Here is a 22,286-nt window from a genome sequence, read left to right on the forward strand (position 1 = left end):
TATTTCCTCTCCGGGTCTTCAGGTCTGTGTCTTAGCTGCTGAATAAGCATATTTCAGTCCGGGCAATCGAGAGATAATAGATCATGTGATATTCCTAATTAGGACTAGCTCTACAAATAGACCCACTTACTTGTTTGATTGTTTTGCTTGCTGCTCACTGTTGACCCTTGTCCATCTGAGGTGGAATTTAAGTCTCCCAATGCTAGGATGGAAGACTGGTTTTGGACTATGTTTATTGTTTGTTGCATTCGTTTGGTGCGATTTCTGCTATTGACTTGCTCACTTGAGAACCGCAGGCCATTTGTGTACAAAAGACTACCCACTATTTCAATTTCCCTATATCATGCTAGTTCATAGCATAGGTTTATGGGCGCTGTGACCGAGTATCAGCGAGTCTTTAATCCAGTTCTGCTGTCGAGACGCCCAATGCCAAAGGTCCATCATCAAGGATCGTAGAACGACGGACATCCCTCGCAGTCATCGTCGCGGTATAGGGATTGGCACGATGCATCGATTGGCTATAAAGATTAGTGACGGATCAATGCGAGACACTGGAGACTTACCGGTTATCCCACCAGACCATATCACCACCAGACAGCCACTCCATGCTAAAAACATACTTCGCCAATTAGCCCTGGAGGTTGGCAGAACATGGCTGACTTAAACTCACTTTGGACTGTGTACAGTGTTCGATCAACTCCCAAATCAGCCGTTGGCTCTCTTCGATATCTTTGCCAACGATTCGTTTGGCATGCGCCGCCAGGTACAATGTTTTTCGTCCGTCTGGTGCTGTTTGCACGAGACGGTGGTAGGCTGGTGGCTTGGCTGCCAGTTCGTGAGGAAGAGGATTTCCAAACACCGCTGGTGACGCGAGCTTTCGGGAATGCCAAAGACTGGATAAAATTAGCTTCAGAGAGGGAGACATCTCGGAACAGATGGCTTACTCGTGCTCAACAACGAAGTTCTCAATCTCGTCCTTTTTCGCTTGAGATAGGTCACTGTAGGCACGGCGTGTGTCTGCAAAATGGGTCCACGATCCACCTTCAACTGGATTACCATGAGAAAGCAGTATGGAGTACTTGGACCGGTGTTGGTGATATGTGGAGTCCTAGATTGGTTAGTACCCATGTGTCTTGCTCGCTGGGGACGTTAATGCTTACGGTGTGCCACAACGCATTCCCCAGACTGTGATGGTACCTGCGACTGTTCATCTTCACCAAAGAACCATCCAACTCGATGCTACTCTTATTAGAACGTGACATATCTTTAATGTTGGATTTTCGCGGAACACTCACTTGGCCACGTCGAATAGCAACGGCTCACCTAATCGGTCATTTTCTCGTCCGTAAAAGAACGGATTGACTTCTAGCTCGTCACCCAATTGCTGCGAGAATGCAATGTGCCGACTATTGTCTAGGCCCGTGTTGCGGAAGATCAGTACTGCATACTTGTTTTGCAAAGCGATCAACTAGCATCTTGTCAGTGGTTTCTTGTAATCCCAGTAGTATTAACTCACTTGCGTGACAATGTCAGCTGAAATAGGCTTGTTCCAATCAACACCGTCTACTTCTGCGCCAAAAGATGAATGTTCCGATTGGAATATTGGGTGGACGGAGAGTGAGCCTTCTTGGATCGTTTGTCGAGCACCTGTCCGAGAAGGACATGTGTTATCGTACACCAAAATATGCATTTGATCAGACATTAGATTGTAAAGTGAGTTGCTTGATCTCTGAATTCGCGAGGCAATCCTCGCTTTTGATAAGGCTCCTGGTCAACCCGCACGCGGCTTGAAGCCCGCGCGGCCCGACTCCGAAGATGCCGATGCGTGAGTTACGATTACTCAAATAGCAAAATATTTTCTACCTCCGAAACGAAAGATTAACCATTTCATTTCTTCTCTTATCGCCAAAATGACCTCCGTCCTAATAACAGCCGGTCCATACAAATTCCGCGCGAGATTTGAATCGTCAGCTCCCAAAACAGTGGCCCTCTTCCGCACTCTCCTCCCATACCGCCAGAAGCTCATCCATGTTCGTTGGAGCGGGGAGGGTCTGTGGATCCCATTAGGAGAGACCGATTTCGGAGTACCATTTGAGAATCATACGGCTCACCCTGCTCCAGGTCAGATTCTGTTGTATCCTGGCGGTATCTCCGAAACTGAGTTTCTGTTCTGCTATGGAGGTGTTGCCTTCGCGAGTAAGATGGGACCGCTGGCGGCAAATCATTTCTTGACTATCATTGAAGGAAATGAGAATTTAAAGGCACTGGGTGAGCTGGTGCTTTGGAAGGGAGCCCAAGATATTTTGTTCGAGTTGGATGATGCTGATAGGTAAGTTTATTCTCGCGAGTGTATAGGCTACAACTTTCTCCGAATACTAATTTTAAAATTTTGATATAGGCATGGCTCTGCAAAGCTATAATATCTATTCTGCTATCAGTTATGAAAGCATCCCGTCCATATTCAACTCTGGAAAATCAAGCGACTCCCCAAAAAGATTTCCTGCCCAATCAACACCAGAATCATTCATCAAATCTAGCAGAGACTGGATTGCCATATCATCAATCTCATTTTCCTCAATATGCTGCTTGTCCTTTTCAGAGACTAGGACCAAAGCAACTGCATAGTGAACAATGGCTTGGAAGTCGTGCGCAAAATGGAATGTCGTGGGCGGACACACACTGTCGAAGATGCCTATTGCAAGACGAAGGAGTCGAGCGAGAACCGACCAAGAAGAGGACGGAAGGCGTGGAAAAGTTTTCCCTTTCTCTTGACTAGAATCTTGGCTGCAGATTTGTAGGTTTTCTGTTTTCGATGTTGTTAGTGATTGATGGGCTTAGATAATTACTTCAAAGTATCTATACGAATATCTTACCATCGATGATGCCCCGCAGGTAGCAAAGACATAAGAATATGATAGCGAACGTATGTGAAATCCAGGTTGAGTCCACCGCGTAGTATAACCGGCTCACGGACGCACGATCCACATTGTATGCCCCGTCGGGAAAGCTAGATAGTTCCTGCGAATCTAGTGAGAAGACAATATCTGCCCTAAAGCTCGATTGGGCTAGTATAATCTGCGCTGCTGCGGTCAAGCTAACTGAAAGCGCTTGTCGGAAATGCGATTCACTCAAATCTGTCGATCGTTGATGTGCCCGTGGGGAAGAAAGTAGTGGTGCGAGGGAGGCACAATTGAGGGAGAGTCGATACCACTAAATCAATAGTTAGATTACCCTGGAAACGTGTAGATAGGTAACTGCCTACCCGGGCCGAAGTGAATGGCAAATGGCTGTAATGCGATTCCGTTTTCTCTGGAGATAGTTAATCACTGTCAGGATAAGATGCCCCATGACCGAACGCACGTAAATGACAAAACCAAGATCTGCGAGCCGTCAGTAAGTAGGTCAAAAATGAAATTGGAAACTTCACTTACTTCTCCCAATCATCTAAATCAATGTTCAACCGTTCCAAGCAACTCGGTTGCAATTGGCGGCCAGATATATCCCCACAACTAGACATAGCAATGTGAACTATTCCGACAAGTTCCACAAGTCCCCTTACTCGAAGATCTCCCGGGGACTGCATCAACTCATGTGACACAAACCTCCACGCTACCTGGACCGATGGACTGGGATCAATTGATGCGGGTAGACCAGATGTTAGCATGAGGTTGAAGTTGCATGTGAGTAAATTGTACCACACTCGTAGCCTTTTTACATCCTCTGCGGATGGTACCTTGTTGGGAGTTTTGAAAAGTGATGTGGCTGATTGTTCGAGGCCTAGAAGGACAGAGTATCGTTCTGCCAATCCTAAGACAACCCAAGCACTGATCTCGTTGTATCGACTTTTGGTCTTAGGTTCGTGATGGGTGCTTTGGCGCTCGGAGTTCTCATATTCATCATCTCCTTTGCTGCATGGCATCCACTGGGCATAGAGAAGAAGCACACAGATAGAGTCTAATGTGACATCTGATGGAGTGGGGCGGAGCAAGAGTCTGGAGACCGCTTTGTCGAGTAATTTTGTTAGATCATGAGATCGGGGATGACCGACAATAGAGCCATCACTTGACATGAGCATTGTTAGCCTGGCTTCTGGGTCTAGCAATTCTCGCTCTTTACCTTTGATCACCCATATCCCAAAATCGGGTACCCACTGAGCATATTGCCAGAATGAGTGTTGGGCTTGTTTGGAGGTATTCGTGCCATGTATACCGAATGCCTTCATCTAATACAGGCGCCGAGGCATGGCAATGGTTAAAAAATCTAATGCATATTAGTAGGTAACATCTTTCCTGAACGAAGTTGTATAATACATTTCCACTGCTCGCTGGACATCTTCGGCTGTAAGAAGTCCCTGATAGGTAGGATCGTATATGCTCTTGTATCTCTGGGCTCTCAGAGTTGAATCATGAACTCTTTCTCCCGCAAGCACCCTTAACGATCGGAGTGTTGCGATAGGAGGACCCAGATGAATTCCGTCGATACTTGACTCGGGAGAATCATATATGTCGTTTTGACTCCTCGAAGGAGCTTCCTGGTGCTCTGGCTGGATATCCCTGGGTCTTTCGTTTGTATTGACGCTAAATGGACTCTTCTGATTTTCAAGCTCAAATATTCGTGTTTCATGTTGGTTGAGTCTGCTTCGGGTTTTAACGTCTGCGCTTGACACAGTAGCAATTTCCAGTCTCACCGATTTTGAAGTTCGATTACTAGTTGTACTAGACCTGATGGACTTTGAGTCAGATCCAATGTTGGAGTTCTATCTGTCTCAAATGAACACGTGATGTTTAGCCTTTGACATCGCTTGCATGGTAGTTGTAGATTGGACTCTTCGGATGATGGCAAACATCGCTGTTTGCGCGCACGACACTAAAACCTGCGTGTTAGGTATCGCGTCTCTCTCTTAAATTTGCATCACTTACTTGTAGACAAGCTCGGGCAATGCGACGTGTCTTGGCGGGGCGCTCATCATCTGTACTTTGATTGTCTGGCCAGGTGGAATTGAACGACATGGTTTGCTCTATGCTACTGGAACTGATACAAATCACATTTTGGAGAGTCGCATTAAAGAAAAGGCCCTGGTGATACTGGTCGGATAACATCTCGGACGCTGATTTGTTGCCGATATCCAGGTGTTGAGTGGAGCTTCCACGAAAGTCTAATCTCTTGTGGAACACGAAGAACGGAGTATCCATTGATGGCGGAGGATATATGTTCCAGGGTTGTATAAATAATAAAAGTGACAGTAAGTCGTACGTAAGTTTTGAGAACCTTATCCTATAAAAGTTTAAGACTTACGCTTAAACTACTCCGTACTTCTCGATCGCTTGTAGTGTGTGTTATTAGATAACTATGTTGTAGGTATCTTGGGCCTCACGTCTAATTCTAGACTCTAGTCTTATCACATTATAGATTAGTTGAAAAAATACCTACAAAAGGTGTCATAGCCTATAGCATACTGATAAAGTGTTGGTAGTCTCTAGACGGAAGCCTTGAAGCGAGTATATTGTCTCATATATAATTTCCACCCCTACACCAGTCTTTCCACGTAAGTCTGCCCCTCGCATTACCTTCTATAGACCCACACAGCTTATTCATAGAGCCAATCGGCTACACTGCGAGCATCGCGATCGGCTCTAGGGGATACAGGCCCCAATTGGCTCGGACCCCGTTTTACATACTCTCCATCTCGCACTTTGCCGGTTATCTTGCCATTTGCCCACATGACCTTACCACGAAGAATTGTATATCGAGGCCAGTTTGTGAACCTCATCCCTTCATATGGGGTGTCTTTAAAATAACAATGTAAGCTTTCCCGTGCTTGAAAAGGACAGCCAGGACCATGGCACTTACAGTCGACGTTGTGGTGTAGCATAGAATTAGTAAGATTGAATGGCGAGAAAGTCTTCTCTGGGTGCCACTAAAATTTCAACATGTCAATATCGTTATGGAGCAGCGGTTTCGATATCGATATTTATAACTTACTATCACAAAGTCGGCATCTGATCCGGGCATCAATGCTCCCTTCTTAGGATATAGGCCGTACTATCGATATGTCAGCATTGGTTCAAGCAGGTAGAAATAAAGTAGGTGTTTAATCACCAGTTTGGCTGGGTTTGTCGATGTCAACTCAACAAATCGCTGGGGCGTAATGCGACCACTAGCCAATGCTCCCGTATAGAGTAACGGCAGGCGCGTTTCAACGCCCGGGATACCATTGGGAATAAAGCGGAATGCTCCCTCTTTCCGTTCCAATAAATCTTGTAGCTCTTCTCCACTGCATGGTTTCTCCCCCGCCATACTTGCTTCGTGCTCTAACACACCGGATGGTTTTCCATGAGGGTGATCGTAGCGGAAAGGGCAATGATCAGAAGAGTAAATCGTGAATGTCCCATTTGATAGACCGCTTTTCAGATGTTAGCTAAAGAAACCCTGTATTCAATATAGCTAATCTTACACAAAGAGCTCTTCATGGTCAGCTTTGGTGGGAGGCGGAGGTGGCGAGCAAATCATCTTGCTGTTTTCGAAACATGTTGGTGAATGGAACCGTTTCTATAACTAAGATTAGAGATTTTCTATTTGCTTTGGATTGGGGGGAAATTACCAAATCATCCCAGGTGAGATGGAAGTATTGAGGACATGTCTCTGCATAGACTGGCAGTCCCATCGTCTGGGCACGACGCACATTTGCAGCACCAAGCTAGCTGATTTAGTATAAGACCCTCTTCTTATAAGGACTGAACGTACCACCGAGCCAACATGAACAAACAAAATCGGATTCTGGATGAGCTGTGCTAGAGCAATCGCTCTATTGGTGGCTTCTCCCTCAACAATCGGAGGACGCGACAAGGCGTGATAGTAAGGTGCTAGTATAGGTTAGCAAGCAAAAACGAAATTATGACAAGTAACAAAAGAAGTATGCACATACCAACCATTCCCTTACTTTCCAATTTCTCTATTCCCGAGTTAGTTTTATTCTATATCCCCCAGCAATGAACTTACCTGTTAACCACTCTATCATATCCCCATTCTCGGCATGAATCATCTGATATAGTGTTAACCTCCACCCACTATAAATATCATGTTGATAGAGAGCAACTCACTGTAGTGATAGAGTTCTTCCTTGCCGCAAACATAACATCCAACATTTGTGAGTCAGTCAGACGCTGCGTCGCATACGTTAAGAACAACTTGCAGCTACTGATCCCCCAGTCTTTGATCAAAACCGGTAGCTCATTCTCAAGAATATCTGCATCATTGCGAACAATAATGATATGGAATCCGTAATCCACATAACTGCCCGTCTCCTCAGCACGGGCATTATACCTTTCAGCGACCTTCAAGAGGCTCCGGTCTTCTTCCGCTCTGGTTTGAGTTGCAAAGGTGATGATCGTAGTGGTTCCACCGGCAACAGCGCTTCTTGACCCGGTCTCAAAGTTATCTGAGCATTCGCCGCCGAGGCCGTGTGGTCCTGCGAAAATTAGACTCAATGCTGACCAAAGAGCAGATGATTTAGGTACCAGTTTTCAGATCTTGACATAAATGGACGTGTGCATCGACACCCCCAGGCATTACATAGGCACCTCTGTATTCAAAGTGTTAATTATGTATTTGGTTCGTCAGATTCGCAGAGCACTTACTCAGCATCTATGATCTCAGCTCCTGTCAACTCATCATCTGTGAATGAATTCGCAAGAGATTGGATTTTTCCATCTTTGATCCCGATACAACATTTACTTCATTTTGTTAGCGATTGTAGATCTGTCGGATCGTGAGAAGCCCGGTACCTGATGTCACTGGCAGTCACAATTGTCGCATTAATCACAACCAAGTCAAAATTAGGCGCCATGTTGTCGATAGTGTCAGTATCTAACTGAGCAAGGGTGTCGAACTGGGATAATGAGACACAGCGGGACACACGGCTTTCAAGCCGACCATCGGCTGGTGCCGCTTATCTATCCGATGACAGTATGTTCGGCCTTTAGATATACAAAGTAGAATTTCCTATCGTTATCAATTGATTACGGGCAATATCGCGTGCCAAGGTTCTTGAATTTCCCGTATCGCCCCACACCTACATTGTATGTACGAAGGAGTACGTAGTACGGAGTAGTTAGGTGGTTGTATAGCGCTTTGGGTAATGGCCTTAATGCCTAAGTTATACCTGAATTTAGTCCTTTTAGCCTTAGATAGGTTGAATAACTTTCTACGGTAGACTGTTGTACAAATTTATGCAACACCTATTTTCAAGGTGGTTTCACCTCGAATTCATGGATTCACATACATTACTGGATAGAGAGAGAGAGAGAGAGAGAAAGAGAGAGAGAGATATAGCACGTAACTCATATTAAAAGAAGGACTTAATCTATCGTATACATAGTAGTAAAATAAATGAGTATTGTTAATCACACATGGTTGGTCGGCGCGAAAGAATCATTATTTAGATCCTGTCAGAAATCTTCTGCCACAGATTCTGAGTGCCCTCCTAGACGGTCAACTGTTAATTATATTGAACACTTGAGGTAAAATTCATGGATGCGACTAACCTTCTCGATAACCTCAATAGAAGAGCCGGTGACAAAGTCCATCTCGGAATAATCCACCATCTTTGACTTGTTCCAAAACTTGTATCCGAAGAAGAGCACGGCAAAGAACGGAATTGGGAAGTAAGTGGTAACAAAAGACGAGGCGTCAAAGCTAGGCACTTTAATAGAGGTCAGTAAAGGGAACGAGGAGCTTCATATCCTGCGAACTCACTAAAGGAACCGAAACCGCCGAAGATGATCACCATAATGCAAATTGAGATTCCATCTGAACCGTTAATTAGTATCTCCTACACGAAATCGAATTTTGTAACCTCACAGTACGACAGATATGGTTGAAGAGGGGCCATATATGGGAGAGTCTTTCGATCGATGCCCTGCGCCTTGAGACCTTTGTGCCAACGGATGCTGGTCCACAAGATCCCTGTCCAGGAGATCATACCACACATCGCAGTCATGTTAGCGACTTTTTTTTGGCGTTAGCTTCATAGTCTAACACAAACTTCCTCAAGATATCCACTCACAATAGCCAAACACTTTGCCCGCTTCTCCATGAGCAGCGGCCATAAATGAGAGGAAAGAGAAAGCACCACAGAACAGGAAGCAAACCCAAGGGAAGCCGTCTTCCCGAGTCTTGAGGAAGATCTTAGGGGCATGTCCGCGGGTTGCAAGTCCGTATAGGGTTCTTGATGAGACGAAAAGATCAGCTGTACCAGCAGACCATGCGCTGGTGAGAAGGGCTGCATTAATAATGGAAGGGAGCACCGAGATCCCGGAGTTCTGTTGATATATGTTAGCCTTTTGCTCTTCAGACAATATTTGCACGGTGAATTACCTGGATAGCGATAACAAAGGGACTCTTGGCTGCCGTAGAAGCAAGACTGAGAGAGGGGTCGGAAGGAGACACGAGAAGTCCGATCTGCGATTGTAAGCGGACTGCTAGTCACTCTCGAGTTTTGAAAAACTTACCAAGAAAGCACTGCAAATATAGACTAGATAGAAGGGAAGACAAGTTAGCACGTCGACATCTAAGAAGCGAATCACCTTAACTGACAGAGTACAAGCCTAATCCAGACACTCTTAATGGCTCGAGGGACATTCTTTTGTGGCTGTGATATGTTGTAAGTGAAGTGAACTCATGATTGATCTGACAAACTCTTACGTTTGCGGTCTCGGCGGCTGCAATTGCTGTAATTTCGGATCCGATGAATGCGAATGCAGCATTGATCAAAACTATCAACTGATGAGTTATTCGGTACGAGCCGATAGCTTGAATCTGGTCTTACCGCTGAAGAATCCGAGGAAACGTCCTTTAGAACCGGCTTTATTGAATGTTAGATATCATGTGGTAAGTGATGTGGTACTGAATTGATCGACTTACCAATGCCTTCATACTGTACGAATCCACCAGTTTCGTGCCAAAATTTGAATCCGATTGCCTCATGGTTGGGACCGCCACCGGCGCTAATGATAACACCGGTGATAATAAGGCCAATGATAGTCACAACCTATATCAGTTAGTGTCTCTGTGGTTTTTGAGACTGGTCGATTTTCATCTTACTTTGATTGAGCAAAACCAGAATTCCATTTCACCAAAGACCCGCGTTCCCGCATAGTTGATAGCAAACTAAACGGTCATCAGTATAATGCGTAGTCCAATCATTTGCAAAAGAATACATACCACAACTATAAGCATCAAGCCAACCCACATAGCATTATTACAGATTCCAGTTGAGCATGTAGAATCAGCCTGTCCTGCCGGAGTCCAAAATGTAACCAGAACAGCCGCTGCGGAAATTTCGGCCGGTAAGACAACTATAGAAATTAGATATTTCCTACTTTCCGGGGATAAGCAAGAATAGTCGCACCAATATAACTATAATATTTGTAAGTCCAGCTCCTTGCAGATCAGAATATAATTTCACTTACTTATACCAGAACAGGATACCCATAGCAAATCCAAGCTCGGGCGAAGTGAACCGACCAGCCAAAGCAAATTGACCTCCGGGAATGGGAAATTGCGACACCATCTCACCAAGGGCAACCTATAGATGGCCATTAGCCATTTTTGAATATGTGAAAAAGTCGAAAGTTGCCGTACCATCACCGAGTATAGCAATGAAGCCATAATACAGTATCCAATAAGAAGACCGGCTGGTCCACCATTCTTAAGATCGCTCGCTGTGCCTAGGAAGAGGCCAGTACCCTGAGAATTTATCAGCACGAAGATCAAGCGAAAGTAGGTTGGATGACTGACGATAACACCTCCGATGGCAATCATTTGTCTAGATCAAACCGTGAGTCCCTATATCAAGTCCCGAACATGCTGGCACTTACAGATGCCGTGGCTATATTTATTGTTAGTTCACCCCAATAGCTTTTAAAAAGGTGTGGCTCGGCTTACCCTAAGCTGTCGTTGGAGACCATGATTGCTACCGATCTCTTGGGCAGTTCCCATGCTGACAGGAACCTCGTTGGCATTATAAGCCGGCTCTTTAGTTTTCTGGGATGTAGGTCAACATCAAAACATTCATGTATCTCACTGCCCAAGGAGATTTTACCTCGTCCTGCATAATGTTTAAGGTAGTTGTCGAGGAATCTGAGCTTCTGTCAAAAGGGAAATGACCCTTATATCATATATCCCTAGGTTATCATCAACCCATCCATATAAAAACGCCCCATAAAGCTTAAACCAACTCATTATCTCTGTGATAAGCTCTTCTCTTTCAACCTTGGAACGGTTTATCGCAATGCGGGTCGAGCGGAGACTTGCCGCGCCAGCCTTATCAGCGGCTTACACACCGATGCTCCCGATGCTCATACCCCCCTCATAGGTACGAAAGGGTTGAACTTTGAACTTTGAAGAATCTAAAAAACTGAAAATTCGGAATTTGACTTGGTGACAACTATCCAGCTGCTTGCGATATTACAATGGCATACACTACACGGCCACTCCGACCGGGAGTATACGTGCCACTACCAACTTTCTTTGATGACAATCAAGAAATTGATTATGACAGCTACCGGAGACATCTGCTAGGTAAGCTAAGGCTCATATTTTGAAATTCATTGGTCACATGAACTTATCTGATATCGATCATAGCTATGGTAACACGCGGCATGGGTAAGTTGATTCAACGCACGATATGAAACCACGCACTAATGGGACTACTCGTTCAGTACCAGTATGTGCTGGATCGTTAGGGGAAGCTGTTCATCTAGTAAGTTTGTTTTTTTCTATCATGCTTTTAGATGATATAACTAAATCTTCTTAGGATTTCGATGAGCGTTTATCCCTTATCCGCTTCATCAGGGAAACTTTGGATGGGGAAGGGCTGCAATCTACACCAATAGTCGCTGGTGTAGGAGGACTCAGCACCAGAGAAACTATTAGCCTGTCCAAAGCTGCAGCAGATGCTGGGGCGTAAGTTGGCACTGAGTCCCAAAGATCGATTGGCTTCTTTCTAACAACAGCAGAGATGCGGGTATGGTTATTTTACCTGCCTATTATGCCGCGAGTCTGAACACAGACATGGACCAAATCATTCAATATTATGTTGATATTTGCGAAGCATCACCAGTATGCCCAGGTTTTCCATAACGCACTACACGTATCATTGCTCACGAAGTGACAGATTCCTCTATTGCTATACAACTTCCCTTCCAACGCCGGCGGCCAGGATATGTCTTCAGAAGTCATCAGTGCAATTATGAAGAAAACGACCAATTTATGTGGAGTGAAGTTGACGTGAGTTTCAAGCTTCTCGACCACTCTCACCATTTGGACAGCAGCGCTGATAACAAGTAGATGCGGTGGAAGTATTGGGAAGCTGATCCGCCTTCAAGCCCTGATCTCCGAAGATACTACAATAAACGAGACTCGGAAATTCCCATTCATCTTGCTGGACGGTCTTATTGCAGATCTGACCCCTTGGATGCAATGTGGTGGTCATGGCACTGTTAGCGGCATTCCTAACTTTGTGCCAGTGGCTTCTATGAGGCTCTGGTCACTACTGAATTTGTCATCACCAACGGAGGCCGAGCTCAAGGAAGCGAAAAGGATCCAAGGGATTCTTGCTCGGGCTGATGTTGCTGCGGTTCCAGGTGGTATACGGACCATGAGTTAGTATATCCCTAAACGATTTTCATGGGTGCTAGGCTAATTAAATGTAGAGTATGCGTTGAATAAACTGCATGGGTATGGAATTGCTCCGCGAAAGCCATTGCTTCCATTGGGGGAAGCCGAAGGGGATGAATTTATGAAAGCTTTGGATGAGGCAATGCGACTTGAGTGTGAGTTAACAGAGGTAGCGTCAGCCCCATAGCACACTAATATGTTGCTGCAATGTTAAAACAAGTTATCATACATACTTCACCTCAGGAACGTGTTCAGATTTGCTCATCAAAAAGCAGCCCAAGAGGTAGGCACCACAGCGGAAAGGGAAAGCCAAGAAGTGGCAGCGGAAATCAAGTAGGTGGTTGAATCACCAAATCTGTAATATAAGTCTATATGTACATAGAATAGTTAGGATATATAACACACAGAGGAAAGAAAAGGGCAATAAGTCGTAGAGTCAATATATCTAGTTCAACAGGAACCGCGTAGGTGTTTCTTGGGATTGGAGTTCCAGCGAGACAGACGATTTCCGCTTCTTAGGGTGGTAGACATGAGCCTTTAATCCTTTATTGAAGTTAAGGATACACATCACGGAGCTGACGACCGTGATAATCATCAGCAGCGCTGATACACCTGCGAATAATGTCAGGGACACCCGGAAAGAGCTGAAATCAGTGTTATCCGAGGGGCTGTGAATCCGAAGGATGATAAGGACAAGGAATCCAATTATAAGAAGCATGAAGAACTGAATGACTGGTTAGTATAAGGTCGGATTTTGCTTCGCTCTCAAGAATCCTCACCATCATGAGTAAGAGAGATTTCGTCTTCTCGCGCTTGCAAAATTGAGCTGACAGGACCAAGGTCATTATGGTGACTGGGATGACAGAGGCATTGACGATGAAATCGAAGTCTTGGGCTTGAGAGACAACAAGGAGAATCTGGAGTTGACTTCCAAATACGAAGAAGAAATCGAATTTTAGGAGAGCGATATACACCTGGAAAGAATCAGGTCAGTCATAAAACAAAGGAGGTTATCAGCACCGTCGCAACAAACCTGATATACAAAATATCGACGCTTCATCTGCAAATCCGCACTGATATTCTTGTATATAGACCATGAAAACTCCCCGCGCAATTTCCACGTAAAAAAGCTCATGCACATAGTCCCGACACCCAAAAACACTGGGACAAGAATGAGCTCAATCTTATACAATTCCTGCAGACGGTCGCCGAGCTCTTTATTGGTCAAGCTGGAGATTGTATCCTTGATCTCTCGCATCTGGAGCAGGCCAAATGTGAACAGGCCCTGATTGCAGATGCAGAGCCCAACCAGCTGAATTGTGTTCCTCCGGCGCAGTGCGTCATATGACAGAGCCAGTTCGTATAGAAGAGCGAAAATGTATAGGCCTAGGAATGACTGAAGGCGCATTTTTCCGTTTGCGTTGCTATCGTTGTCGAGGTCGTCCCACAGGCTCATAAGAATCCAACTAATTTCCCCATAAGCTCCAAATCCGAGAAGGGACTGCTATTCGAGGTCGGGCGCCTACCTTTCAATTCCGACTGTGAGGACCGTCTCAATGACCACCGTTGTTGCAAATAATCGCGTCCATAATGTGTTGGGGACGTATAGTAGAGGTCGGCTGTGGTTCGGGGCCTTTTGATGATGTTGTTCGCTCATGACTGGACTGAGTGGCACAGAATACGTGCAAATCTCTGATTCCTTGGAGTTTCCGTAAGCATTGTTGGGTTTGTGTTGAGAGGATTGGATAGGTTCAGATATCATATCAGGAATGAGGCGAATGAGATAAAATAAAGTACAGCCTAGACAATTTTAGACTATCTTCCCTTTTCAGGAGTTTTGCGGTATATTAAAGACCAAAGCGAATACGACTGCCTTCACAGTGGGGCGACCGGGGCGAGCTGGACGACCACGTAAGGCCTGTCGCATTGCCTCATTAGATCAAGCCAAGATCGATTTAGTGGCGCTCTAGTTGCAATTGACTTTCACTAGGCTAAATAAAACGGACATGGTAGTGTAGGATGTACAAGAATAGTCGGTGATTCGCACGGCCTTGGTTGTTTATTTTGGTAGCCTCTTGGTAGCCTTTTTTTAAAGCATTCCCTCTTTATTAGTCTTATAGCTCGAAGAGTAAGCAGAATTAGTCGCAAGATATAAAATATCCAAAGCAGTTAAAACATGGTAGAACATGTGATGGGAAGAATACGCGTATCTGGACTGTAGATCATGTACACAAAATACAACATTTGATGTGAATGGTAGCGTGTACTTCCCAAAAGCCCTCGAAATTTGTACAATCTAAAACACGGGCCAAGATGTACAATCCTAGACCAGAACCCTGACATATGAGACACCAAATTTCAGGGGAACCTAGAATTTTATGTTGTAGTGTCTCACTTCAATCTCTTCAAAGTCATCACGTGGGCCTCCTGCATGTCAAGCCCCAACAATAATACGGAATATTTGACTTTTCTTCGCGTGATACATGAATAGAATGTATTGTATGCTTATGAAAATGAAGAAGGTAAGATAATGCAGTGATGGGGATATATCCAATAAGAATTCAACAATGCAGCAATCCACGCCATACCAGTGCTTCAACCGCCTTGAAACTCCGACCAGGTGTGCCCGAACACCAAGTACACATAAAACAAAAAAGGTGGACGAAAGAACGCACAGCAAAACAAAACAAGCACAGAAAAACTCCGCATAAATGCATGACATATGAGGACGATATGCATTCAGGCGTGGATGCATCGGAAATTGGGAAATTAGAATTCCATCTCGTCATCCCAGCCCAGCTGCTCGTATATCGACTTGGATTGCGATTTCTCCGGCGTCACAGGTACAGCTGCGGCGCCTTTGACGGGAGTTCCCATGACGGCAGATGGGGAGTGAGCGCGAGGACTATCGGTCACCATAGCATCAAGCGACAGAGAAAATGGCACAGCAGTGGGAGTAGATATATTCTGCGGTGCTTGTCTTCTGGGCGGCGTCTCCATGATTGCCGAGGTGCGAGCGTGGTTGAGAGACTGGCTGAATTGGCGAGATGATGTTGACAAGTTATCCGTGAATGTAGAGATATTATTAGGTCGTGAGTGGATGGGGGAGCCTGGGACCATTGTTTGTGTGGATGAGCGAGGCGCTGGGAGGTTAGGCACCCTGAACAGGCCTTTGCCAGTGGATGACGATGGCCGACGGGCAGCTATAGTATCACTCTGGAAAAGTTTGGATGACGGCCTAGTTGGAGTTTCTTGAATTGCTCCATCCGGCTGACTTGACCGTGGACTTCGTCCATCGCGTAAGTTGTCATGGGAATTGAAAGGGTCTGAGTCGGCGCCAGAGAATGAGATCGCCCGTCGACTCGATGATGGGATTGTGGTGGGAGACTCGCCAAAAGGAGAATTTTCCACACCGGCAAATGACCGAGATGGGGCCAGACTACGAGGGAGCGGTGGTAGCCCGCCCACCGCATCCTTCCGTCGATTGCCTCGAGGAGTCGCCATGACCTGTACACCTTCGCCGAACGGATTGCGTACGGGGTTTCTTGACTTTCTTGAACTGCCTCCGCCGCTTATAACCCGTTTCGACGCATCGTCAGCCAAATCCTTGGAGACGAGCTCTCTGTTCGGCTTCCGGAGCGCGTGAATAGCAGCATCCAGCTCTTTCTTCTGGTTGGCCAGCATTTGGACCTTTCTCAATTTGGTCTCATGCTGTCGTGCTACGGCGTTAAGATCGACCTCACGGTTTTCTGTCCGTTTTGCTTTCTGTATGCCACCCCGAACACTGCCACTGAGAACCGTAGGAAGCAAGGGCTCAATATCGCGCTTTGCATTATGCTGGCTCGGTGCAGTGTTGGATCGAGTCAATCCTGGGTGCCGAGCATGGGATGCTGCTGCTTTATCGTCCGTAAGTACTCGCTGCAATGTTCGTCGGGGCTTTGGCGCAGGCTGTTGTCGCTTGACTTCCGCCCCGGGTTCCACACGGTGTGATTTACTCGAAGATTGTGTCTTCTTAGCAGCTGGGGAAATAGCACCAGATACGCCGAATTTGCGGGTGATCAACTTGCATTTGTCCGGGAGACGCGCAGCGTAGAATGGAATGATGACTTCCGTGCAGAAGTCACGCACCGCATCGCTCTCGACTTTCTTGCCTGAAAGATGGCTGCTACTGAAAGAAGAAGCCTTTGCTGTATCAGCGGCAGACGTTTCTTCCATTGTCACAGCATGCCAAATGCACATCCGATCGAGGTGGAGTTCGAGGAGCACATTCAAATCTGTGGGCTTCTTAGGCTTGGCTTTCTTCGACGTATTTTGCTCTCCATTTACATCTTTCTCCTTATTAGTGCTGTTTTTCTCTGCCGAAGCAATGGTCATTTCCAACACCATGACCTCCAAAATCAGCAGGATCTGCAATTGTGTCTCGCGCAGCCGGAGGTCTGAAATCTGTTTCTTAGACTCTGCTTCACGCGACGATTCCTGCGCAGAAGACTCATTCAAGATTCTGTCCTTCCACCATCTGTGGATGAATCCTTCCTCCTCTGGGTAAAGACCATTCTTGCCCATCTTCTTTTTCTTGCTCTTCCGCTTCTTAGATTTCGCGCCATCATCAGAAAGCGCAAGAACTGCATCGCGAATTGCCGATGGCAATGTTTCTCTGTATTTGAGGTCCATTTTCTTTGTAGCAAGAATGGCCTCACGGTAGGATTCAATCAGCTCTGTTGACCCATGAGGCTGTTCTGAGTCACGAGCCTGGAAGGCAGTCCGGCAGCGTGTCAACGGGCCCTTCGCGAAGTACGCCACAGAAGTCTAGAAAAAGTCAGTTGGGCAACCCCCTAATACCGAGTAGAGCATATCACCTTTGATACATAGAGAGCCTGCATATAGTGATCTCTCATCCCGTCCAGCAACTCCTCGGGCGACTGTTGCACATCTACGACATTGGAATCGACACCATCGATATCCATAATCGTAGTAATATCCCCCAAGCCCTGAGATTCAGGAAGCAAGAAAGAGCTCCCCTCAGCGGCGTCGAAACTCTTCGACGGAGCAAGCGAATGACTCCGATGCTCTACAACGCCCACAAATGATGTCTCGCTATTCCCGAGATCCGACTCAGACGGACCAAAGACAACCGCAATATCCAGCCCAGTGGACTGTTCGCTCATCTCAACATCGGAGAGGGGTTCATCGATCTGAGCTACCTGCCACCAGTCAAACCCATCGGGAACAGCACCGGTCTCGTCGATAGCCACGCTATCCACATCCGCTGCGTCAGTTCCATGCCACCCCTTGGCCGCAACAACGAGATTGCCTTCGTATACCCATCGGGCAAGCTTAGAGAGCGAGTATATGCCCCTCTTCACCCTCTCGATAATGTAGAGCCCGCCATTGGGCATCAGGCGCACAGCAAGGACAGTTGGTTCCGCCTTCGCGCTTAGGTCAATTTCTAGCGTAGGGATGTCCGCGGTGAAAAGGCCGCCCGGTTGCTCATCGGATCGGGAGGCGGGCGTGTCATCGAGCCATGAGAGGGGCAGCCTTGTACGGGGGAGGGCGGTAATTGGTTCGAGGATCAAGGGTTCATCAGATAAAGACGCCGAGTGAGCCTGTACAAGTTGCGGAGAGTAAGCAACAGAAACTAATAAATTGAGCGTATGCTGGGCTAATCATAAGCGTGACTCACTCTTATCACGATAGAAGAGGTAGCAAGCTGTCCAGCAGCATCGTTTAGTTCCTCTTGATCGCCTCTTTTCCGTTTCTTTATGAGTGGAGGGGTCGGTTCGTGGAGTTTGTTCAGCGCGGATGAACTGAGCGGATCTAGGATGTTGGGGACTATACGCGAGGCCATGATCGCGGCTAGGAAATCGTGGGCATCCTGTAATTTGAATGCAAGAGTCGAGTCTTATGCTAAACTAATAAAGCAATTGACGTTGGTTGTGCAGGTGTCGACAGATCGCGCTTGAATCTTGGTGGGTCTGGCGTCACGCGTCGGGACGTGCACTCCGCCTGGACCAATATGAGACACGTTAATTGATTTCAAAATGAAGTGGTCGAGAGAGCGTTGGTGTGTTGTCTTAGGGATTTTGCCTAGGTATTGGAATTGATTGAGATATTTGAGTACGTTGAAAATACCTAAACTAGTATGTAGTATACTACCAAAAACAATGTGTGAAAAAAGATATGAATATTATGAATCTATCGCTAATGTTTAGATTAGCAGGCCCAGGACCAACAACGAAAAGAACCCTCAAGCACTCTCACAGAGAGTGGCGTGCAGGTTCCCTCGAAACCGATGGAGTATGATCCAGCGTGGAGGCAGGACCAAATTCTCCTCGTAGGTACCATGGACAGTAGTGTTGAAGACTGTCGCTCCAGAAAAACGCCAAAAACTTCCTTTCCCAGCCGATGAAAAGTGGTATCATGTTGAATTTTGTCTTCGCCGAAAAGGCCCGTCATTTGCGCGACCATGCAGATAATGAAACAAGAGAAGTTGGTCTCCAAGCGGAAACCAACTTCTGGATTTTATGAGGGTTTTTTATAGTCTATGCTCATCGTGCTTTGAGTTGTTGAAAACAAAGCAAATCATCACAGTCGTCAAAAATTGTCCGGAGTCACCGGATCAAGCAGAGCCCGCTTAGAACTTGAGGGCACGGGGTGACTCCCAGGAGAACTCCTGGTTGGTGAAGTGACCGTTCTTGGCGGTCTGGTAGTAGATAGGCTTGGCCAGGTCAAGGTCCTTCACGATGACACCGGGACGGAGATCGAAGTTGTCGCGGATGATCTGGACCAGCTCGTCGGAGGTCTTGGAGGAAGTCCCGTAGCTCTCGACGAAAATGGAGAGGGGCTCAGCGACACCAATGGCGTAGGAGAGCTGGACGAGGGCACGGCGGGCAAGCTTGGCGTTGACCAGAGACTTGGCGATCCAGCGCGCAACGTAGGCGGCGGAACGATCGACCTTGGAGTAATCCTTTCCGGAGAAAGCACCACCACCGTGGGCACCCCAGCCACCGTAGGTGTCGACGATGATCTTACGGCCAGTGAGACCGGCATCACCCTGAGGACCACCGATGACGAAGCGGCCGGAGGGCTGGATGTGGTAAACAGTGCGGTCATCGAGGAGCTCGGCAGGGATAACCTTGCGAACAATCTTCTCCTTGATGACAGCGCGGAGCTCCTCAGTGGAGACATCATCGCTGTGCTGGGCGGAGACGACGACGGTGTCGACGCGCAGAGGCTTGACGGCACCGTTGTCGTGGGCGTACTCAATGGTGACCTGGGTCTTGGTATCGGGGCGCAACCAGGGGATGGAGCCATCATTACGGGCAGCCTTCATGGCAGCGTTAAGCTTGTGAGAGAGGATGACAGTCAAGGGCAGAAGCTCAGGGGTCTCATCGGTGGCATAACCGAACATGATACCCTGGTCACCGGCACCGAGCTTCTCAAGAGCCTCCTCGTAGTGGAGACCCTGAGCGATATCGGGGGACTGCTGCTCAATGGCAACCAAGACGTTGCAGGTCTTGTAATCGAAACCCTTCTCGGAGGCATCGTAACCGATGTCCTTGATAGCGCCACGGATGATCTTCTGGTAGTCCAGGTGGGCCTTGGTGGTAATCTCACCGAAGACCATAATCATACCTAGTGTGACATGTCAGATTGAGATCTGGCCAGAAGTAATCAATGGTTAACCTACCGGTCTTGGTGGCAGTCTCGCAAGCGACCTTGGAGAGGGGATCCTCAGTAAGGCAGGCATCGAGGATGGCATCGGAAACCTGATCACTATGGGTGGATTAGTACATTGACAATTGGAACTGGTGTAAACCCCTAATATCACTCCGGTAGAGATGAGAAGGTTTTTAGTATAACTCACGCAATCTTATCGGGGTGACCCTCGCCGACAGACTCGGAGGTGAAGAGGAAAGTGCCGCTGTTAGGAACAGAACCCATTGTGACGGTGTGTGAATTAAGAAATTAAGAAATTGACGAGAAAAGAAAGGGGGGAAAGAAGAATGGAGGAAAGAAAAGGGAGGAAGATCTCTCGGGGAGGGGAAATTGGTGGGGTTTTGCTTTTTTTTTCCGAGTTACACAGGCGGTACCACAAAAAAGACCAAAAAAGACCGTGTGAGTGGGGGATTGGCCAGGTACTGCCGAAGTACCCTCGTTGTACTGCGTACGCGGTACTTCCTGTCCCTTGTCAGCCCGTGATCGCGCAATTTGGGGGCGGTGACTGGGGGCAGTTTACCCGCAATTTTCTTGATAAGATAGAACCCTTCAAAACCTCTTTTTGTACTTTTGTACCTTTGTACTTCTATTCAATACGCAACCATGTCCAAATTTGGTGTCATAGTAATGGGCCCTGCAGGCGCAGGCAAGACCACCTTCAGCAATGCAATAATCCAACACCTTCAAACCACCCGCCGGAGCTGTTTCTACGTGAACCTCGACCCCGCCGCCGAGACATTTGCCTACGAACCAGATCTCGACATTCGGGATCTGATCACTTTGGAAGATGTGATGGAAGAGATGGGTCTGGGACCAAATGGAGGTCTCATATACTGCTTCGAGTTCCTCCTTCAGAACCTTGAATTCCTATCAGAGGCACTGGAGCCATTGAGTGAAGAGTATTTGATCATCTTCGATATGCCTGGCCAGATCGAGCTCTACACACATATTCCTCTTCTACCAACCCTTACAACTTTCCTCTCCCGACAGGGCCCACTGAATATTAACATGTGCGCCGCCTACCTACTCGAAAGCACCTTCGTCATCGACAAAGCCAAATTCTTCGCCGGTACCCTCAGTGCCATGTCCGCCATGCTGATGATGGAGATGCCGCATGTAAATATTCTCAGCAAGATGGACCAAGTCCGAGATATGGTGACACGCCGGGAATTGAAACGGTTTACCAACGTGGATGTGCAATTACTGCAAGAGAAGGAAGAGGACGATCTCACCGCAAGTGCCAACCCCATGGCCGCGGACTCCTTGATGAGCGGCGGGTCTTTCAAGCAGCTCAACCGGGCGGTCGGACAATTGATCGATGATTTCAGTATGGTCTCGTTCCTGCAATTGGATGTCTCGGATGAGGACAGTGTTGCAGCCATTGTGAGCCACATCGACGATGCTATCCAGTACCATGAGGCCCAGGAACCGAGAGAACCCAAGGATGCAGTTGAGGTGAATTATGAGGATTGAGGGATATCATACGTGATTAATGCAGCGCTTTGGCTTGCAGCAAATTCTTGCACATTCGAGACCCCCCACGACCGACCACTTTATCCAATGACACTCCATGAAGCAGCCTCGAGTTTCCCGCAGCAGAGCAGTCTGAGACAAAAGCCCTTTTCAATCTCATGTTCCTATTGTACGGCCGATCTTACGACATTGGAAACACGTTCCAACATGCTTGTCACGCCCACGCCGGACTAGACAGCATTTGGAGCTGTCTGGACGTCTGGAATCAACCATACTTGCGACACAACCATGGCTGAAGCTACCGGAGTCAGAGCTGAGAGCTTTCCACACTGCACATGGATATTCGGTCATAGCCTCAGTTAATAAACATTATAATGAAACCATAATGAAACCAAAATCAAATCATGGATATTATCATG

General features: G+C 46.9%; 10 protein-coding genes across 10 annotated transcripts; 3 read left to right on the forward strand and 7 right to left on the reverse strand.

Annotated features, from left to right (window-relative positions):
* Window positions 1-397: 397 nt before the first annotated feature.
* PEX2_100770 (TauD/TfdA dioxygenase family protein) lies at window positions 398-1,690 on the reverse strand (the record flags this gene model as incomplete). The annotated part of the gene is made up of 7 exons (XM_016747347.1): window positions 398-518; window positions 564-619; window positions 671-893; window positions 945-1,108; window positions 1,161-1,239; window positions 1,296-1,468; window positions 1,517-1,690. The coding sequence occupies 7 exons, from the start codon at window positions 1,688-1,690 to the stop codon at window positions 398-400; spliced, it is 990 nt and encodes a 329-aa protein (XP_016601822.1).
* A 220-nt stretch (window positions 1,691-1,910) lies between these two features.
* Window positions 1,911-2,420, forward strand: PEX2_100780 (uncharacterized protein; the record flags this gene model as incomplete). Its single annotated transcript, XM_016747348.1, has 2 exons — window positions 1,911-2,329; window positions 2,399-2,420. 2 exons carry the CDS (start codon window positions 1,911-1,913, stop codon window positions 2,418-2,420), a joined length of 441 nt encoding a protein of 146 aa, XP_016601823.1.
* Window positions 2,421-2,438: 18 nt separating this feature from the next.
* Window positions 2,439-4,075, reverse strand: PEX2_100790 (fungal specific transcription factor domain-containing protein; the record flags this gene model as incomplete). The annotated part of the gene is made up of 5 exons (XM_016747349.1): window positions 2,439-2,803; window positions 2,874-3,210; window positions 3,263-3,309; window positions 3,361-3,380; window positions 3,432-4,075. 5 exons carry the CDS (start codon window positions 4,073-4,075, stop codon window positions 2,439-2,441), a joined length of 1,413 nt encoding a protein of 470 aa, XP_016601824.1.
* A 1,512-nt stretch (window positions 4,076-5,587) lies between these two features.
* On the reverse strand, window positions 5,588-7,846 carry PEX2_100800 (hydantoinase/dihydropyrimidinase family protein; the record flags this gene model as incomplete). The annotated part of the gene is made up of 14 exons (XM_016747350.1): window positions 5,588-5,633; window positions 5,679-5,787; window positions 5,851-5,917; window positions 5,983-6,042; window positions 6,100-6,403; window positions 6,455-6,549; window positions 6,602-6,697; window positions 6,745-6,863; window positions 6,926-6,952; window positions 7,000-7,042; window positions 7,101-7,468; window positions 7,518-7,582; window positions 7,638-7,733; window positions 7,785-7,846. 14 exons carry the CDS (start codon window positions 7,844-7,846, stop codon window positions 5,588-5,590), a joined length of 1,557 nt encoding a protein of 518 aa, XP_016601825.1.
* A 591-nt stretch (window positions 7,847-8,437) lies between these two features.
* Window positions 8,438-11,113, reverse strand: PEX2_100810 (Amino acid/polyamine transporter I; the record flags this gene model as incomplete). The annotated part of the gene is made up of 20 exons (XM_016747351.1): window positions 8,438-8,482; window positions 8,544-8,701; window positions 8,755-8,808; window positions 8,860-9,006; window positions 9,065-9,320; window positions 9,376-9,459; window positions 9,510-9,532; window positions 9,595-9,649; window positions 9,703-9,773; window positions 9,827-9,862; window positions 9,922-10,048; window positions 10,102-10,167; window positions 10,222-10,355; window positions 10,409-10,416; window positions 10,470-10,585; window positions 10,642-10,746; window positions 10,798-10,825; window positions 10,878-10,888; window positions 10,945-11,043; window positions 11,102-11,113. 20 exons carry the CDS (start codon window positions 11,111-11,113, stop codon window positions 8,438-8,440), a joined length of 1,635 nt encoding a protein of 544 aa, XP_016601826.1.
* A 532-nt stretch (window positions 11,114-11,645) lies between these two features.
* On the forward strand, window positions 11,646-13,015 carry PEX2_100820 (dihydrodipicolinate synthase family protein; the record flags this gene model as incomplete). The annotated part of the gene is made up of 8 exons (XM_016747352.1): window positions 11,646-11,664; window positions 11,727-11,761; window positions 11,816-11,964; window positions 12,018-12,120; window positions 12,176-12,288; window positions 12,349-12,662; window positions 12,714-12,833; window positions 12,954-13,015. 8 exons carry the CDS (start codon window positions 11,646-11,648, stop codon window positions 13,013-13,015), a joined length of 915 nt encoding a protein of 304 aa, XP_016601827.1.
* Window positions 13,016-13,123: 108 nt separating this feature from the next.
* Window positions 13,124-14,335, reverse strand: PEX2_100830 (uncharacterized protein; the record flags this gene model as incomplete). The annotated part of the gene is made up of 4 exons (XM_016747353.1): window positions 13,124-13,402; window positions 13,458-13,652; window positions 13,712-14,144; window positions 14,205-14,335. The coding sequence occupies 4 exons, from the start codon at window positions 14,333-14,335 to the stop codon at window positions 13,124-13,126; spliced, it is 1,038 nt and encodes a 345-aa protein (XP_016601828.1).
* Window positions 14,336-15,447: 1,112 nt separating this feature from the next.
* Window positions 15,448-18,523, reverse strand: PEX2_100840 (uncharacterized protein; the record flags this gene model as incomplete). Its single annotated transcript, XM_016747354.1, has 3 exons — window positions 15,448-17,484; window positions 17,535-18,281; window positions 18,359-18,523. The coding sequence occupies 3 exons, from the start codon at window positions 18,521-18,523 to the stop codon at window positions 15,448-15,450; spliced, it is 2,949 nt and encodes a 982-aa protein (XP_016601829.1).
* A 786-nt stretch (window positions 18,524-19,309) lies between these two features.
* On the reverse strand, window positions 19,310-20,619 carry PEX2_100850 (S-adenosylmethionine synthetase; the record flags this gene model as incomplete). Its single annotated transcript, XM_016747355.1, has 3 exons — window positions 19,310-20,310; window positions 20,366-20,451; window positions 20,543-20,619. 3 exons carry the CDS (start codon window positions 20,617-20,619, stop codon window positions 19,310-19,312), a joined length of 1,164 nt encoding a protein of 387 aa, XP_016601830.1.
* Window positions 20,620-20,997: 378 nt separating this feature from the next.
* On the forward strand, window positions 20,998-21,867 carry PEX2_100860 (putative signal sequence-binding GTPase GPN3; the record flags this gene model as incomplete). Its single annotated transcript, XM_016747356.1, has 1 exon — window positions 20,998-21,867. One exon carries the CDS (start codon window positions 20,998-21,000, stop codon window positions 21,865-21,867), a length of 870 nt encoding a protein of 289 aa, XP_016601831.1.
* Window positions 21,868-22,286: the final 419 nt, after the last annotated feature.

Source organism: Penicillium expansum (genome assembly GCF_000769745.1).
Source record: "Penicillium expansum strain MD-8 chromosome Unknown contig355, whole genome shotgun sequence".
NCBI lineage: Eukaryota > Fungi > Ascomycota > Eurotiomycetes > Eurotiales > Aspergillaceae > Penicillium > Penicillium expansum.